General features: G+C 32.2%; 1 protein-coding gene across 2 annotated transcripts in view; it reads left to right on the top strand.

Moving 5' to 3' along the window:
• Positions 1–20888, top strand: part of LOC130894648 (uncharacterized) — a 61747-nt gene that overhangs the window by 24687 nt on the left and 16172 nt on the right. For both annotated transcript variants that reach the window (XM_057801614.1, XM_057801698.1), the window contains exon 7: positions 10778–12344. In XM_057801614.1, coding sequence (XP_057657597.1) covers positions 10778–12344 — 1567 coding nt within the window. The remainder of the gene's footprint in view (positions 1–10777; positions 12345–20888) is intronic.

The raw sequence follows: 20888 nt of genomic DNA, 5'->3' as shown, positions 1-20888 counted from the left end.
CTGCCGCATCAAAATTATATTGTTTTAAATGGAACACCCTATATTTTATTGTATATGTATTTGGAATCAGCTTGACTTCCCCAATAAAATCCTAGAGGGTCGTGATGTGTTCTACCAATTTTCCATAAAAATCGTAATACCCTATACAATGTAAGAGAGATTAGTAGTCAAAATTCTGGAAACTTATTTATTTCGTTAATATACATTGAATTTGATACAGGGAGAATTAGAATACTAATACGTTATTTTCTCGGTTTTTTCAAATGAATCATCCTGTATTTTATGTTAGTATCGAAAATTAATACCAACATACTTTTTTAACAAGAATTCTCTATACCTAAAATTATAAATTCTTGAGATATTTTGATTTTTCTTATCATTGCTTTTTAGTACTGTAGAGGTTGAATTGCAAATACAAAGAAAAAATATAGGAACGAAATAGTAAAAAAAGTATCTTATTTACTTATTTACAGTATATGTACACGTCTTGATTATCACAATAGGTGTTCAAAATGACCTCCAACTACACATCAATGCATGCTTGAAAACAATAATTGGAAGAGTTATTCACATTCCGAAGAATTTCTATAGAAACAATCCAAAATTTATCTTTTATTTTCTCCATCATTTTATCTCTTGTTGGAGTGAGTCGTCCATATCATTGGAATCTGGTGAGCTTGGTGGTCACTGTACTGGACCATTCTTCCAGAAAATAGTTCATTCAGATCACCACTAATTAAGCAGGTGCACCATCATGCAAAAACCACATTCTTTGAACGTGTACGAAGTGGGAGGGACTTCTTCCAATAAAAGAGGTAATTGGTTTATAAGAAAACATAAATCCTTCTCAACATTCAATGTTTTTGAGAAAAATATGGTACTAGTACATATTTACCAACAATACCTATTCTACGACCCTCTAGTTTGACGATGTGATATGGATTAGTTGATGAATAATAGTGAAAGTTTTGCTAGTTAATACAATCATTTTTATTGAGCGTGGCTTCATCTCCAAATTGAACATAGTCCGAAAAGTCTCTCTTTTAATTAACTTTTCATAAAGCCCGCATAAAAAATTCTAATTTTTTTTTAAAATCAACTTCAGCTAAGTAAATGTGGCAAGGGTGCATTTTGTTTATGTTAAGAACTATTTGCACACCGTAGTAGTTCAATTCTTGTTCGCTGGAAATATTTTTCAAACTTGTGTGTGAGTTTTTCGTAACTGTCAGCAAAACATCAATTTAATTCTATCAAAGAAGTTTTTAATCATACATGTTTTTCATATAGAACTGAACCCGTGCTATTAAACTACTCAATCAATCTCTCCGAGCTTGCTTTGTAAGCTTTGTAGGTGGCCGCCTTCCAGGGAAACGTTCATGGTATACTTTTGCTGATAAAGTAGAAGTATTTCTACTGCAATCTCGCAATATCCAGATTATATCAATCATTTCAGTGCTCTAGTTCAAATTCTTTAAAACACCAAAAATTGAACCAAACTTAATTAAAATACAATGATATACTTATTGTCATGTCCGGTCATTGTCAAATATTAGTTTTTGACGAATAAATCATAACCAACTCACAATTAATAAATTAAATTATTAGATAATGATACATAATCATTGTTTTCCACAGAAAAATCAAAACATCTCAAGAACTAATAATTTTAGGTATAGGAAATGCTTGATAAAAAGAGTATGTTGGTAGTACTTTACGATACTCAGATAAACTACAGGATGATCCACTTTAAAAAATAATGTATTCCTATTTTGATTAATCCTGTATCAGATTCAATGAATATTAACGAAATAAATAATTTTCCAGGATTTTGACTACTATTCGAATGCTTTGGACGCAACAGATCTTCATTCTTTAATTTATTTGACATTGTATAGGGTATTGAGCTTGTTACGATTTTTATGGAAAATTTAACTCTTTAAATACACCGTAGAACATTACAACACTATATTATTGTAATGAGAAGTCAAGCTGATTCCAAATATGCAATAAAAAAAATAAGGTATTTCATTTAAAAAATGTAACTTTCATATGGCAGAGTATTTTGGGATACATATAGAAAAAAGTACAATTTGGTGTTTGATCGCCACAGCTCCACAATATAACATAACAAGATTGTAAATAATTTAAAAATGTGAAGACTAATGATGGCTATAATATAAATTTTCAAATTTATACCTAAAGGACGAATGAGGCCATTGAGTTTATAACTTATCAATCACCCTGTATATATTAGTTTTTTTGGTAGATGAAGGGAAAGCACTGCAAATTTCACAACTCTTTCATCGGTTGGTGTATATTTTATGGAGAAGGTATAAACGAAACATTTGATTTTGCCTCTGAAGCATAAAATTCTGATATATCAGATAGAAATTATACGAAAAGATAATATTTTATATGAAAAAGTTGTTTTTCAAAATCTGTGGTAGTTAAAGATGAAACTATTCAAATAAATTATTTTCTTATCAAAATAACTTACAAAAAAGTGCACGCGTTTACTTTCTCTCATATGTTACGTAATTATTTATATAAACTCTAAATATTGTCCCCCTACCGGTTTCTATTGTTTTAGCATATATAACGTTGTTGAAGCACATAATGTCCCAATGAAAACATTCTTCTTACTCTTCCAGATTGTTTTAAAACTGATTTAAAACTCTTTTAACTCTCTGTTCTGTACGATTTGAAACCGTTGGAAATTTTTTATCGGCGAAAATCTGTTTAATTTGCAGACCAACAAAAACCCTAGCTTCAACTTTCGCTTCGGATAACTTCGGAAAAAATTTCATGCATCTAAGCTTCATCCAGTTTTTCAACAAATTGTTTCATCAGCCCTAACTCAATGTACAAAGGTGATATTTGTTTTCCGACACAAAGTTCTATTCCTACAAGTCATGAGCGTTGAATATAGAGCTGCGTTGCCATTCTTCTATCCCATAAGCACAGTTAACACGGATACTTTATATATCCATTTTATAGTGTTGTTAAAAATCCCACCAGTCATAATTTTCGTTAAGGTATACTGATTGAACAATTGGAAGAAATAGGACAGGGAATCTCAATTTCTATGAACATACTTTTTATGTCATTGCTAAAACAAAGTCCATGCTCTTTATGAAAAACGTTGAGAATTTTTCATGCCTAGTCCGCTTATCAATGATATTCAAGATCATCAAGCAAATTCCAGTGTTAAGTGAGGATATAAAAACTCTGCTTTATTTTTTTTGATTTAAGTCTTAAATCTTCTGTAGTAATAAGATGGCGATTTCTTTGTTTCTTATCTTATACTATGGACGTGGTATGGTGGCCAGATCCGACCTCTTTTCATACAAAAGTAGAATGTAGAAATAAAAACAATATGTTCAATATATTTGATTCATCGCATAATTGAAAATTGCTTACCTTCTAAAACATTTTTTACTATAATTACAATCAATATGCAGAGCTCATGGCTTGTCTCAATGCTGAACAGTGAACGTGAGATGTCTAGTTCAAATTCTACGTCTCGAACCTTAAACTGAATTGAAAATAACGAAATGCATCAGCATCAACGACATTTTGAGTTTTTTATTTCTTCTATTACTCGAGTTTCATCTAGTAGCACCAATATATCATATAGATTACCTCACTCTGATCGTGCAGTCTTTTTGAATGTAATAGAATTTGGGAAAAAAACGAAATGGGTATTTTCCATACCACAATTATCACAAACTGTAAATAAAGAAAAGTAGTTTCTTTTGCGCAATCAACTGAAAAAGTCGTGTTATCTAACAACTTATAAAAACCTGAAAGTCTCTTAATGTGAACATATGCACATGTGAACAGAGGGTACACCCTCTATATAACTATATTAACTATAAGTGAGGGTAATTTGAAAAATGAGCTCGATGCAGCTGACCTAATTAAAAATATTCAAATCACAAACGAATTTATGGAACATTCACATATCTCTGCAACCAATCGAATCCGCAATTAAAATGAAAAACATAAAATGAAGCTACTACAAATAGTACAGGAAAAAAATGAGCAGAAAATTTATCAGAATGAATTCCGTTGTAGAAATTAAAAATTAACTGGTTTTATTAGAAAAATCTAAATTTCTAGTGTCACTATATGTCATTTTTATTTTAAAACTTCCTAGTCCTGCTATGTCTAAACATAATATATCACATAATCTCAGTTTTATTGATCATTCTTTAACACTTTCCTTTTTAGTAGTGAAGGTAAATTTTTTCATGCTTCAGCTTCCTTCATCTACAATCTCAAAAGTATTTAGAATGGTGGTGGTAAAGGTCTTTTAAGGTGACTAGCTGATATATTTCCTCTTTGTCTCGGTATATCCTATTCAGTAACGTACCGATAATCACGTAGAAAATATGTTTGACAATGCCAAGTTTGCAGTGCTGTCCCAATTATTTGAAATAATTTTATATTGTGTTTCAGTAATATAAGAACTTGAAAAACCAATTTCGGTTTCTGTATTATGAATATGTAAATCAGCTAACGCTTAACGAATGCTTTACTAATAAAATAATTAACCTCAGTCATAGGTCACTAATCCACTCATGACTAATACAGAGTGAATTACGAGGAAATTATCTACTTCTGTTAATTTTGAGATAATATGATCACTACGATATACGATTAAAGTATGTTGTATCAATCAAATTGATTGATATTTTGTACTATTTTTGCAACATTGTTAACGAAAGAGAACACCCTTTAAATATATGCTCAATCGTTTTTTGATCATCTGATCTTTTATTAAATCTAAAGAATCTTTCTTTACACTGTATTCTCACTATAATTAATAAAAAAATTCCTTCACACACAGAAATGCTTTTATAAAAAAATTTAGATGACATTTATAGGTTTTCCAAAATGTGGTCTTATACTAAGGATGGAACAAATTATAAAAATTGCAGAAATAGAAAAATTTGGCTGCTTTTGAAGAAATTGGCACCGCTATATTGGAATATACTACCGTGCCTAAAATATCCTCTTGTTGCTTTTTATTCTTCAGTAGTTCTCGTTAAAATATAATCATACCTGGCATCTGAAGACATAGCTATAAGGAAATGTAATGATGAATGTTGTGATATATGGTGCCATGTACACTGTGACCCAAAGGATTTATTGTGCCTTTTGCTGTGGTACTGGAGAAACTTTATGTTTACAGATCAACTGCCAAAGATCTTCATCTTATATTCCATAAGCTCCCAGGTGTAATGCTCTGGAATAGAGGCTTCGTCTTTATACTAAACCTAGCGTGTTCAGGTGTCCATTATCTAGGTGAATACATTCAAAATATCTTCCCCAGTTATCGTTTCCCATGAGTATCTTTGCCTGTTCAAACCCTATAGGTTGTTACAGTGATTAGTTTTTTTCCCTATCTACCTTATTTTGTGTTTTTTTCTATCGTTCTATAGCCGATTCCACAAAAAGGTTCAGGTCCTATCCATAAACAAATGTTGCTAAAAATATGAAACACTTTTTATAATTTTATTTGGACAACTCTTAATAACAGAAGTATGCTAATTTTTTTGTATCTCACTCTGAAATTCAGCGTTAAAATGTTTTTTTAGGTTCAGAACAAATTTAAGTGGTATCTCAATGCAATTGGACATAAGATGACGATCTTGATGAAAACTTATTTAATATTTCTTAATGGTTAGCATTCTAGTGTTAAATTATTTTATTATTAAAAATATGTGCGAATTTCAACGTAAAACGTGACTTTTTTAGAATAATTTACTGTTTCACACAGACACAAAATTAAATTTTTCAGGATTGTTTTTGAAGTTGTAATATTTGTAGTTATTATATATTACATTTAAATATATGCAGTTTGATGAAAAAATATCAAATCTAATTTGTTGACCTCACACATATTCAGAAGTACTATTCTTATAATGCAACAGCATTTGTTAAGCATGTACTCATAAAAAAAGTTGGAAATTGTTAATGCGAGGATCGTCCCAGAAGTACCTGGCTCAACAAAGAAAACACAACAATTTTGCAAAAAAATATATTTATTTTTCAACGTAATCTTCTCTTAGCTCTATACACTTTTCCCAGCGATGTTCAATAACTTCGATACACTTTTTATGAAAAGAATCGTCAAGCTCCTCAAAGTAGCCATTAACTGCCGACATCACCTCTACATTGTTGGAAAATCTTTGACCAACGAGCTATTTTTTTAAGTCTCGGAACAGAAAATGATCCGATGAGGTTAAATCTGGTGATTAGATAGCAATTCAAACTTTAATTCAATAATTTAGGCCATTGCAATAACGGATCTGTGAGCTAGTTTATTTTTTTGATGAAACAACACTTTCTTCCTAGCCAAATGAGGCCGTTTTTGCGTGATTACTTCGCTCAAACGTTGCAATAAGTTCGGATAATACTCGCCGTTGATAGTTTTTTTTTCAAAATAGTCAATTAAAATTACCCCACACTCATCCCAAAAAAACAGACGCCATGATCTTGCCTGCAGGTGGAACGGTCTTTGCCTTCTTTGGAGCCGGTTCTCCCTTTTCATTCCATTGTTTTGATCGTTCTTTTGTTTAGGGTGTGAAGTGGTGGATCCACGTTTTATCCATGTATATGAAACGGCACAAAAATTTTACTTTATTCTTCACGACGCTGTTTTCGTTCACTTGTGGGAAAACGAGGCAATTATCTTGCGCACAGCCTTCCCATGTCCAAATTTTTATTTAATATGCGATATACCTCACTTTTGAAAATGCCTACTATGTCTAATAGCTCGCGCACTTTCAATCGACGATCATCCAGTAAGGCTTTGTGGATTTTTCTTAACATTTCTGGAGTCATTTCATTTGGTCGACCATTGCGATGCTGGTCTTCGCAGGTTGTACGACCTCGTTTAAACTTGGCTACCCAAAATTTTATTGTTGATAACGAAGGGGCAGTCTCAACCAAAGTAGAATCTAGTTCAGCTTTAATATTGGTTGTGCTAATGCCTTTCAAATAAAAGTATTGTATCACATAACAATGACCAATTTTTTCCATGTTTATAAATTCACTGAAAACATTTACTATTGATGGTTGCTAAACAAATTATAAACAACGTGGCGTCTTCAAATTTGAAACATATACTGTATAGATTGTGTACTTACAGTGGTGTTTTTCAAGCAACTACCACCATCTCTAGGTCAGTCCAAGTACTTCTGAGATCATCCTCGTACAAATAGGAGAAGCTTTAAAAATGAAAAGTTGAATTATCTATAAAATCTTTTCCGAAGTTTAAGTATATAGAATTTGGTAGATATCTTTATAATATCAAAAGAAATCCTTCCTGTTTTTATAAATAACTCAAGTGGGATTGCCCTCGACCTGACAAAAATTTGAAGAAAATTGACAAACTTTATTTGAAACACCCGAAGGAAAAGAAAGATCTAAATAGAAATAGAGAAAAGAATCAGAAGTGGTGGATATTCAATCCACCAATGATTGAGTAACTGTTTGAAATAACAGGGAACCATGATGCATTACATGGAGGGTCTAAAATATCTGATGGCGACAGAAGTCTTGAACGAGACAGCAATGACCCATTCATAAAAAATTATACTACTTTCCAGAAGTACATAAGACATTTGTAGCGTGATTTGAAACAATTCCGGGGGGGGGGCGTTTAATTTCTTTTGAATCCAAAAGCACAAATGTAAAAAATTGAATAATTTGAATTTTACAAATAAGAGTAGAAATTTCCAAAACTACTCATTGAAAATATAATTAATTCTAAATAACAAAATAAACTTGGAAAATAAACAGTATCTTTATAGAAACTACTACTACTAAGAAAATGATGAAAAATTGGGTAAATAAGAAAAAATCAAGAAAACCGGTTGTGTGCTTGTTACGTAAACGTTGACCAAAATTTGACAACTCTGTTGGAGATGAAAACAGACTTGATCACGATAATTCTACTCAGTTATTAAATTACAAAAATGTATTTTTCGTCAACTGCAATTTGTTTAAATATTGGTCTGTGCTAGATTTATTTGGTTTTTACAATAATTAGTTTAGTTTATATCATTATTTATATAAATTACGGAACTGTTCGTCACAAGACAGAATGTATATTATTAAGTACGGTTATTTATGTCGCAAATTTATTCGTAAGTTAATTTTCTCTGTACATTGTTTTATGCTTTATAAGTATGGAAAATGTAATTGTGTATATATAAAATTTAACAGCATAGTAAATTGTTTTTTTTTATTTTTTCCCCAATTGTATGTGTGTGTCCACCTACCTGTGACTTGTGTAATTTTTTTTGCTAATAAATGTACCTCTTCAAGAGTTGTATTTTTTTTATTTTCATTTCATTAAGTTGAAAACTATGAAACAGAAGCTTTTAAAATAAATGTTATATTTTATTGTTAAGTATGTGTATGTTCAATTTCAAGTACTACACGTAATTTACACAAATAACGTCCATATTTTTATTGTCATGTGTGAATAAAGTTTGCAAATTCACATTTTATATGAAGTGTGATGAAAATTATAATAAATATTTTTTTAAAAACAAATAAGTTTTAGGGTACCCCTTGGCCTGCAATGCACTTATCCTAATGTTGATTCCACGGCTGGCAGTATTTCTAGAAGGCTTCTATTGAAGTTTGGAGTGATATTCTCAATGTTAGGAGTTGTGTCAAACTAGCGGCTTGTGTCTTATCGTTTCTCAAACTTTCCCTTGTTAAATTAGGAGTTTCCAGTTATGTTCCGTGAACGCACTATGACCTCACAGAAATTAATGAGGCTATACTTCCAAATCTGTCCGGTTTAGTATAATAATAAAAACACGTTAGTTCAAAGTTTCATGTTTTCTGATTGTAGAAAATTGATACTATTTGCCAATAATTGAATTGGAATTGAAATGGAAAATATTTGTTTTTATTATTCAATTTTTATTTATATTCGAATTGGGAAGTGCCTCTCGTTGCTTTTAAGCATACTTAGAAACATTTTCTGGTTAAGTTTACTTTAACTTCGATTAGGTTTGTTTCACTTTAAGTTAGATTAGGTTAACTGGTCGATACCTCTGGAAAAATATTTTTCTATGCAACGCAATATGTTTTTATAATAAAGAAAAACTGCTGTTTCGTGTAATTAGGAAACCCAGCCGAAATTGAATCCAGTCAATCCAATTATTTGTAAAATCACTCATTTCGGACCTTAGGGATCTGGATAAATGGATTTTGCCTCGAAAATGCCAAGTGAGCGTGTTTTAGTATAATTCTAAACCGGAAAGATACGGAAGTATTTCCAACAATTACGACCTTGATCGAATTTGTGAACGTATTTAATTAAACGACAGTGTATAACGTATAAATAAATAAATTTATTTCGTATAGATCAAACTCGGTGTATTTCTTGATAGAATATTAGTGGGGCCAGTTATTATGTATACAGAGATGTGAAGCGAAAGTAGGTCACTGCTTTCTAACTTCCCTGTCCAATTTGTACCATAACTCAACTGAGTTAAGGTCGGGCGACTGTGGCAGCTTTCAGTACATTCTTTCTTGCCAATTTTTTCAAATACTCTTTCATGGAATGATTGGGATCGTTGTCATGCTGGAAAATAAATTTTCTACCGATGAGGCGCTGTGCATAATGTACTACATTTTGCTTTAATGCTTTTTACCTAAAAATCCCGCAAGTAACCCCTCCTTTTTTCAAGTAAAAACAGATGCATTTCAGTTAGCAAGGTAACGTAACTTTTTTTCTACCTTAATAGCTTCGGCGAAAAGAGATTTTTCAACACTGATCAAAAACCACGTGAAAAACAAACAGACTGGTCGAAGGTCAACTCTTTTCAAACCTGTTTTTTTGTCCGAATGAAACAGTTAAAGTTACCTTACCGGCGCGCATACAATGCCATATATACGGAGGGGTATATTCGATATACTAGAATGATTTCAATTTCGGCGATAAAAGGGGAGGGGTTATACTCGGTATTCCTTTTTTCTTCAAAAAACCTTCATATTTTACCAGGTTTCCAGTCGCCATACACACCTATCATCACCGAGCCTCCGCCGTGCTTTACAATCGGGATTACACATGGATGTAACATCCGCCCCCTGGTGGATGCATATTTTTTCACGGTGTAGGTATTTTTAATTCGGCGGCAATGGTACGGTTACTTTTGCTTGGACTATGAAGACTTTCGATTAATGCATCAGTTTCAACCGATAGTTCCTTGATTTCATTTTTTTCGAAACTTACAAGTCTGAATTTGCGGGAACGAAAAGAATTCGTATACAAACTTGCGTCTCGTAGGGCTTACTAGGATTGAGCTACAATCATAAACACCAAAGAAATAATTCACAGTTGAAGAATAATGAACGAAATAAAAAAACAAAACCAAAGTTTCAAGTGTCGCTTTCACCGATAAAATATAAATATACTCTCGTGTAAAGTAAAAAAATAACGGACACAATTATTTAATAACGAATGCTATTATTTTTGGTTTATAAAACTTTTCACTTGACATTGTGAAAGATAAATTTGTTCAAGTACCTATATTATTTTCAAAATTTAATAAATGGATTATGGGGTGGGCAAAAACTTTTGACCGGGAGCGGAAGTTCAATCAACCATATTTAGTTTTGTCATTGTTTCGCCTTCTCGATATAGTTTAATAACTGTGTGTCAATTATTGGTTAAAATTTTGTTTCTACCTTTGCTGTGAGAATTATCGAAATATCAACACATACTGTACTTACTTTTTTATAGGCGAAAGTTGCGGTTACCACGGAACCGACAATATTAAATAGCACAATAAAATCCACAAACTCCGTTGTCAAGAATACAAATACTGTAACAACCGGACAAGGTGGTACAATTCTCCAGTTTATTTGCAAATCAGCTTTACCGAAATTTCAGCAAGCCTTCGGAAAAACTGTCTACCAAAATAATACAGAAACAGCAGATTCGCCAACTACAACAGAAGTGCCGAATAATGGAAGTACTGATAGTAAGAAAACTACAACAACAACAACAACAACCACAACAACAACAACAACAACTAAAACTGTTCCGGTGAATGTTCAACCGATCCAAGGTAGTGTTATATACAGCAGACAGGTACCAGTGGGCCAGACTATAAGTCTAATACCTCCTGGAGGAACTACTCGACAAGTTTTTCGAATTGCTACTTCGAATCCTGAACAAATAAGTCTTGTTAAAGATAGCGTTATACATAGTAAAATGAGTGCGCTATTAGCTGCTGCACTACAAGGGCGACCAAAAAATGCCGATGGAGAGATCCAGGTTAACTGCGAAGAGGTCAAAGGTGCTGTTACTCGGCCTACACTCGTACAAGGTGCTAGAATTGTGAAGCCAGTTCAGTTACAATTACCTTCTAACGTTGTTAGGGCCAGTCCTCAACCAAATCTAAGCTCAACTACTCTAGAACAACTTAGAGAATTTGATATGGTTTATAAACAGATAAAGGAGAGAAGTAACACTAGTACATCTGAAACTAGTACCAATTCGGGAGATAATCCAGAAGCAACGCCACAGAGAATAAGTGTAACGTACGTTAATCAATTGCAGAAATACACTCAGTTATCTCCCGTTGTTGTTGTTAGTTCATATAATAATTTACAACCTGCTGCATCACCAGCGTTAAGCGTAACTTCCCAAGGTAGCTCAAGTCCTTGTGTGACGCCTGCTTCAACTCCGACTCTTCCAAAGATTGCCACTAAAAACTCAAAAGGAAAAACTTTGAAAACGACGTCCAACAATACTACTACTACCACTACAAAGTCTTCACCGCTCCCAAAACCGCAACAGAAACCACAAGAAGACGAACATACTACTCAAAGGATATTTGATATACTGGCAGAATATGCAGAACAATTGAGAAACTCTCCTGATTTGAATAACAAACCAGCACCGCGAAGAAGATCTAATCCACCAACGAATCCTAGTCAAAACGCCAAAAGGAAAAAGAACTCATCTGGTGTTAAAAAAACAGGACAGTCGAGCAGTACCCTAGAAATGGATACTGATGATTTAACAATTGGCAGTGAAGACAGTTCAGGAGGAGGTATTGTTCAGTTATCAGTAACAGATGATGAACAATCTCAAGCTTCAGCGTCAGTTACAACCACTGAATCCACCGACAATGCAAGTCCATCCAACACTAGACCCGTTATATTTGCAGAAGGTGGTACCTGTTCTAACCAATCTCGAAATCTCATTATTGCCGATTCCAGTGTTGGTGAAGCTTTGAAAATGCCAAATACAGCTGTGATCGTACCCGGTAGCTATATTATGCCAGTTTCTATGATGAAAGGTTAGTAGTGTTCGTACTGATAAGAATATTTCATTTAGCTGTAAGTAGATGAAATGTAGAGTAGGGTGATTTAAACAGAATTTAAAGATTTATTTTGGTGTAGAAAATCAGTCCGCATCGCACTTTCTTATTTTTCATGAGAATAACCGATTTTTTTTGCATTTCATGATTTTTGTTTGTAATATATGGGAAATATTTGATATTTTTTGCTAAAACTACTGGTTCGAAGACATTTGAGTTCAATATGTCATTAAAAATAATGAACATCATTTGTTATAATTGCCTAGAACATTCAATACAATCCGAAACTAAAAGTGTGTTGTAAAATGCGCACTTCAATTTGTTTATGCGATCCACTTTAAATTGCCATTCTGATCGAATAAATGCATATTGACATGGGGCAAACCCGTGCCATATTGTTTAAACAATATTCTTATTTTTCAACCGGTCCTATGAATTTTCAAGATAAAGTTAATATTTTTAGAGATATGAATTTTTGAGGGTTCGAAAAAACTTGAATTTGAGTACTTTTGACTTATAAATAATATATTGAAAACAATTACAAATATATTTCATACAATAGTTAGTAATATTCTTGATAGAGATTTGAAAAAAATCATTGTTTCATACCTGTTTTTAATTTAATTTCGCGAGCTCACAAGTATACTTGGCTTACCTTTTATTATTTGTATTTAATTGTGATTCCAAAAAATGTACAAATACCATTATATCTTATTATTGTTGGTATAAATTCATAAATTACTATGATAACAAAAAAAGTGATATAAACTGATAAAAAGTTAATTTTAATTACACGTTCTGAGTCATGCTTATATAACTTTTCTAAAATTGATTCCAGAAAAAAAATTGTTAAATTGTAGATAATTTAATTATTAATAACATTGCACTCATTAACAATTTTCATGGAGTTAATAGTTTTTAAGATAAATGATAAATAATGATTCAGAACAGAGAGAAACCGATGCAACACATGAGTCATAAAGAGACGGCGATACGACGACGACAGACGGTAAGCGACGTATATACCTATACTCAAAACATGTCTCCCCCACATTCAAACGTGTTTTTTTTTTCGATAAATCCCCATAAAACATGTCTCCCCTCATCTCGAATGTTCTAATTCTACGAACAAAATAGTTACAAGTGGAGAAAAATCTTTTGGCGCGACCTAAACTAAACTAAAAATTGTGTTTTTTCCCCAACCAAAAAATCCCATAAAACATGTCTCCCCTTCTTTAATGATCTAATTTTACCAACAAATAGTTTCCAGATGGGGAAACTGACCCAAAAATTGTGGTTTTTTCTTTATGAAATTCAATAAAACATGTCCCCCCGCATTCAATTATCTAATTGTCCTTAAAAAAATAGTTTCCATGTGGGGAAAAATGTTTTGGAGTGATTTTTGCCCGGAGCTCCAATTCTAAATAATTACCATTACTTCTATCTTATTTCCATTTATTCTCACTTTTTTAGATTTTCTTAAATTCACGATAAAATTTTGTTCTTAGTTCGGCTCCGTGGAAATTTTTTTCACTTGCCCTCATCACTTTTATAATCCATTATTTGTTCATAGTAGTTTTTATTATGTTGTTTTACGGCGGAATTAATATATGTTGTATTTTTTCTTTAAGTTACTGATTGATAAGGATACTTAAGGTTATTTCTTAATAATCTTGTTTTAATTTATTGCTGTAAATACTTTTAAGTTGTAACGTAAATCAAATTTGGCTTCTTATAACTACTGGTTTTTATCAGTTTTTTTTTTCTATTGGAAGTTTGTGAAGAATGTAGTGATGGGGTTGAACCAGTAGACTTATCAAAAAATCTTGACAAGAACAGTTCAAGACAGAAAAAAATTCCCATCTTATTACGGAATCAGAAAGGCGATCGGACGATTATATTAATAGGAGTTAAAATTTTATTTTGCTGTGTTTTCACCATAAGACTGTTTTTTATTACACTAGTAGAGTGTTTCTTTGGCTAGTTTTATGAGAAGAATTTATGTTTTAGTGTGTGAAAAAATTGTGTTTTAGTTTTGTTTCGGTGAGAAAATTCCTACATTAAATAAGTGTATGAATAGACGTTAGACAGTTTGATAACTGTCACTCTAGGCTGTTATGTCAAAAAATGTTTTTGAATACATTTCGACAAATAATTTGTTTAGTCATAAAATGGTGCTATAAGACATTATAATGTTTATTTTTCATATTTACCATGTTTATTCCTCTTATTCAATAAACACGACATATGAGTAATACTTAGTACTAGTTCCGTTTAAAAACGATAACACGCTAATTTCACGTTTTCAAGCAGAATCCGTTTATCGGGGTTTAGATGTTGGAAATTAGTACTTTCGGTTTTACGAACACAATAGTTTTGGTTGACTTACGATTCGGTGTTTTTGACTAAATTTATTAATTACACGAAACGACAGAATCTTGTACGATTCCCCTCCACTCTTTCCTATTTTCAGCTTTCGTTTTACAGTCCTGAATTTCCTATACGTACCATCTTTTACTTGGTCATCCTGTTTCTTCTTGTCCCTCCTTGTTCTATGTCCATCATTTTTTTATTGCTCTAAAATTTGGCATTCTCTGTATTTGACCCAGCCATTCTATTATCTTATTATTTTGCTTAGTTCTGTCTCTCCAAATAAGTTCTATATTTCGTTAATTTTTATTCTCAGCCATAATTCTCCCTTCTTTTTACCCCCTAGGATCTTCTTGAGTATTTTCCTTTTCCATATATCTTGCTTCTCTTTCTATGCATTGTTAAGAATCCACGTTTCGCCTTCGTAGTTCACTTTGGTCTTATTGTTTTGTACAGATGTAGCATCGTCTTTCTGGAGATTTTTTTAGTGTCCAATGCTTTCAATTGTTCATTTTCCTTAGTCATCCTTGTTTCTAGATTTTCTCCTCGTCATCATCGTCCTTAATAACCACCCCAAGATATATATAACTTGTTCTAAGCTCATCACTTTTTCTTCATTCAGTTATATTGACAAACTTATCATTGTTCTTTTCCTTTGTGGTGTTGTCATTATCATAAACTACGATTTATCTTTGTTAAATCGTAGATTCACTATCTCTGCAAATTTCGTTAAGCTAATTTTCCGATGTTGAAAGGATGACCACATCGTCTAATACTATATTAAACAGCTTAGTGACTAGCGGATCTCCCTGTTCTAATCCTGTGGAAATCTGAAAACTTTTTGATTCTTGTTGGTTCGCATTTATCATCGTTTTCGTATATTCGAGTGTCATTTTCGTAAGTGTGGCTTCTTTGGAATGTTAAGATCGTTCATAATGTTATACAAATAATTTCTATTGACAGTGTCGTAAGCTTTTGAGAAATCTATTAAAGTTGAGTAAATTGGCAGATCATATTCATTCTCTATTTATAAAAACGTCGTATATAGGCTAAAATAAAACTAACCTTATCTAATTGAAGCTAAATCTAACCTCAGCTGAAAATGTTTATCGGTCTGCTTAACAAGTTCAACACCGTTTTAAATAAATATTAATAATCGTGAACAAATATTTTTGACTTTTTCTTAAGTCTTTCCCCTCTCCAATCAAACCCCTATATCTTAAAGTAATCCCTTCAAAATAAATCCTTTCGTTTAATTCATAAATTCAGTTAAGCAAGCCGAACCGGAAATCATCCAATCCATTTATTGGTTAAACCACAATGTACTAATTTCTGACATCTGAGGGACATCGATAAATGGATTCTGCGACCTCGAAAACGTTATAACAACGGATTTTCATTATTCGATTGAATAAAAATATTTAAGATTGATCTATAGTGAATCTTCGTTTTTTTTTATTATCAATAATTCACCGATTTTCGAATTGCTTGAGGAGTTTTATTTATTATTTTATATTTTTATGTTTTTTTTTATATGGATTTCAAATCCCTTTATGTAGTTTTATTCTAATATTTCAGTTTTATGATTTTATTTTTATCTTATGAAGTCCAGTTATTTAAGGTTTTATCTGCGGAAAAATTCTTAGTGAGGTGAATTTTTGTATACACCTTTATCACGGTGCTGTGATGTGAAAAATCGACATCGATACCTTGCCGGCTAAAAAAGTTATAAAGGTCATAAGGTCACGAAAATCAGTTTTTCGCAAATATCTCACGATCTATTGGTCGGAGGTCAATAGCGGTTATTTTAACAATTGTTTTCAATAGAAATGTCTCATGCATTTTTCTGTAAAATTAACCTTTTTCGAAGTAGACCGATAAGAAAGCGACTATATGATGATGATGCACTCGTTTCCTCACCATCCACGAGGTAGAATGCAAGGCGCGTTTTTTCACATAGTTTCTCCCGTTGGCATAATCCATGATATTTAATAAAAGGCTTCCTTCTTCAAAGAATAAATAATATTTTATTGGAACTCAGTGTAATACAAAACAAATAAACTTTAGTGTATAATTTTTTTATTCATTGTCTGCCTTTTGTTTTTCCTTATAGTTCCTAATATAATTAAATTATAAGGTTCGTTCATTAGCTCTTCCGCTAATTCACCAGACGTAAACCAGTTTCTTTCCTAAATATGGCTCGGCATTTATCATATACTTTGTTGAGGAATCATTACAAGCTTCAGTCCATACTAATTGTTCATCAACACTGCAGTAGTCGCACCTCTGTATGGAGCATAAGTAGTCGCATGTCATCTGTGAGATGCCTTTTCTATTTTGTCCAATTATACTCTCAATACTACTTTAACATTATAGAAAATTTGTGAAGAAATATAACAATAAGCAAACATGTTGAATGTATAAAATAATGAAGAGAGAGATGAATACAAATATTTCACAAAACATTTCACAGACAAAATAAAAATTAATATAAAGTATAAAGACTTTTATGTCTATATATTTTATTTACATTGCAAACTGATAATACCAATAATTTTTTTTCGAAAAAAAAAATGTATTAGTCTTTTTCGCGACTACATCCATCAGCACAAATAAAGGAACAATGTGCACCTAAGCATAAATATTGCCCACAATTTTCACATCTCTACTGGGTGTACCTTTTTTTCTATCTTTTTGACATGGTGCACACCGTTTACGAGAAGTAGTTTCTGTTGCATCTTCGTTTGTTTGAATAGTAGAAGCAGTATCATCTGCAATCTTCTCGACAATGCAGGGGGAAGGTTAAGTATTTTTCTTCTCTTCTGAAGCTGTTCTTCTAGTAATTCTCTCCCCAGTCGTCGGAGAAAAAGTCACCTAACTAGTACCTCATTTCCAACTGATTGTCAAATTAAAGATTAGTAAAACAAAATTAGTCAATACTTACAATAGTAGTCGCGTAGGATCTCAAAGATGATTCACCTTGTAACTTGACTCAACTTGTCCAGAAGGAAACAAACACAACACTGGCATGTGGCTACTACTAGGGTAGGAGGATAGAAGGAGGAAGGGGTTCACATGTTTGAACATGCTCTGGCCACGCCCACAAATGTTTCTCTGGAATCTCTCAGATGACATGCGACTACTGGAGTGTTAATTGTAATGTAGGATGTTGGTATCCCAAATTTCTCTAATTGGCCCAAATAAATCGAGTTGTAATATTTCTGTGCCAGTAAGTTTGTTGTCAAACCGTAAGCAATCTAAGAAAACCCGAAAACGAGAGCTACTCATTGTTGTCCTGTAGAAACTTCTCGAAATATTTGAGTCAAATAACTGCTTGGAATTCATATGATTTTTTTCCATAGCAGCTGTAAGAATCAATAAACCCAAAAGAGTCAGAATTTCTTCTTTAGATGTTTCTGATGTTGTTGAATCTGTTTTTTGTATTTGGCTGCTTTAAGCGGAATTTCTTGATTTTTAATTTCAATTATTTTTTCAACTATGCCATTTATAAAATGCAATTCTTTAGGATGCAAAAGATTTTTAGCTGCACCCTGCTATTTCTTTTTGATTATAACGGTGGTATTGTTGACCATCTATGCTTATTTTTACCCTCCAATTGTGTTTTGCCAGGTTTTATTATCGTAGATTTCTTGACAAGGCGATACAGTGGAATATTATCCTCTTCATCTCTATAATTTCATTATCTGGAGTATCCTCTTCATCTACATTTAACTCTACAATTACATTGTTTAAATTATCCTCTTCATCACCGTTGTACTCTACAATTTCATTATTTGAATCAATCACCTCATTTTCATCTTGAATAAAGTTATCCATGTCCGATTTGATCCGATATTATTGTCTTCTAAATCATTATTATCCTCAGAATCATTTATTGAATCATCATCCCTGCCATTCATTATTTTTTCGACTTCTGTTGCAATTTCTGTAAGAGGTCGATTATCTCCATATTTTGATGTGGATGCCATTTTTTGCAGCTCACTTGGAAAAAAGGAATATTATACTCCTCACGCCAAAATGCATTTACGAGGAATAGTCAAAGAAGCTACTGAAACCAGCAGGCTGCTGAGATAAATAAGTTCGTAGATATTACGACGGTCTGGTACTTTAGGGTTGAAAAGCAATACAGTTTACGCCTTAGGGTACGGTGTACAATACCGTACGTGAGACCATTCTGGTCGCTTTTTCGGGGATCTACTCCGAAAACGGTTGCGTTTACCGAAAATTGCAAGAGACCTCCATAACTTTTTTAGCCGGCACGACATCGATGTCAATTTTTCACATTTTCATAACAGTACCGTAATAAAGGTGTATACAAAAATTCAGCTTACTAGGAATTTTTCCGCAGATTGAGAATGGCTAAAATGACTGAAGTAATATTTCACGGGTTTTTTAAGTACATATACAGTATGAATGAAAATTTTCAGAAATGAATACATTATTTTAAAATAGAATAAATCTTATTTTATGAAATTCGGACTTTTTTCGAGATTGATATTAATTTTAATAACTTTTTTTGTATACTTTTTGATATACGCTACTTTAAAATCAAACACATTGAATAAATATATCGACGAAGTACGACAAAAGAGCGTAAGCGGCACTCATGATTTATTACAGGAGATACAAAAAACCTGCCAAAGTCGTAATTTCCAATTTTTTTACGTAATTTTATTTCGGATATTCACAAAAATTTTTTTTGGTAATTCTTGACTACATGTATATTTTTATAGTTTTTTGATGAATTTCGCAGTTACGCCTTTTATGTTTTTCTATTAGCTCTTACGCCTCTTTCAATGGCGTTTACTTTTTTTCGCTTTTATCATGTTATTACCATTGTCATTATATTTCTTTTGCGCCTTCTAACTTTGCAATAGGGAAAAAATGATACATTCTTTGGTAGAAAAATTAGTAATAATTTAAAAATTGTTTCTAGTAGACTTGATAATAAATATTCATTCTATAAAGATTTGCAATGCTTTTGGTTTCTGATGGTAATATAAATTTGATCCTCACATGGGACAAGACTGCATCAACTCCTCTTTACGTTTATACAACCATTGATAAAGTTTTCCCTTCTAAGTATCTCGCTAATCTCTGGAACTTTTTGAAAATATTTGCTTCTTCATTGAAGCTGTTACATAGATTTACACATTTTTGTTGAGGCACGAATGAGGAAGAAGTTTTTTCCATCAATACGTTCTTTTTCTTAGTTCAAGTAAATATTTTATCCTATTGTTCACTTCTTCTGCCATTCTACTTGGTTTTCTTTTTTCTTCAGTTTCCGTTCTATTTCTAAGCTTGTAGAAGAATAATCACTAACAAAACTTTTTCTAGAGCTCTGACTGTAAATAAAGCTTTAATTATTGTCTTCATTGTTACTTACTTCAAGATTAAAATCAGTTGATCCAGATTTAGAATTCGTGTGGAAGTTATTGCCACTGTAATGTAAATTGTTTTGATCAGTTTCACCGTCGAAATAATTCTCGCTGTATGAGTAATCTATAAAGCTTTTTATCACAAGTTGAGGGTAGATCAGTCTCTTTGGTGTTTTAGTTGTTTATACTTGTTAGGGATATAATGATATTATCATCACTTCCTTCAATTGGTGTTTGTTGATTAGTTTCTTCTTGTAATGCAACATTATTACCATCTTCAGAATTGTGACATTTTGTCAACTCTTGTATAACTTTCTGACCGGTCATTGTTCAAGGCTTCCATTAGAACGTTGTTTTAATCACTAGAATTATCTTCCTGATTCAAATCTTGTTAGGATAGATTCCTTATCTTCGCCCCTGAGGCAATATCAAAAAGAATTAACAAGGCATTAAGCGACATGATCGAAACCAATTTTTGGATAATGATTGAAAACAATTGGCAATCATAATTGATTTAGTGTCATTTTTTTTCAGTGAACTTTTATGATTACTAAGTGCGATTAAATTCCAATATATTAAACGGTGCAAAATGTAGCTGAGGCCATTTAATTCAAAAACAATAAAAAGGCGTAATCGAAAATTAACAGTATGTACCACAAAAATCAACAAAAGGATTTAGTTCGATAATGCACAAAAAATACGATTGAATGTGATTATTACTTAGTTACAGGCAAGTGAACGTTTCTAGTGATGG

The sequence above is a fragment of the Diorhabda carinulata genome, chromosome 1, assembly GCF_026250575.1.
Source record: "Diorhabda carinulata isolate Delta chromosome 1, icDioCari1.1, whole genome shotgun sequence".
Classification (NCBI taxonomy): domain Eukaryota; kingdom Metazoa; phylum Arthropoda; class Insecta; order Coleoptera; family Chrysomelidae; genus Diorhabda; species Diorhabda carinulata.
The sequence above is the reverse complement of the archived record's forward strand: the minus strand, read 5'-3'. Positions and strand labels throughout refer to the sequence as shown.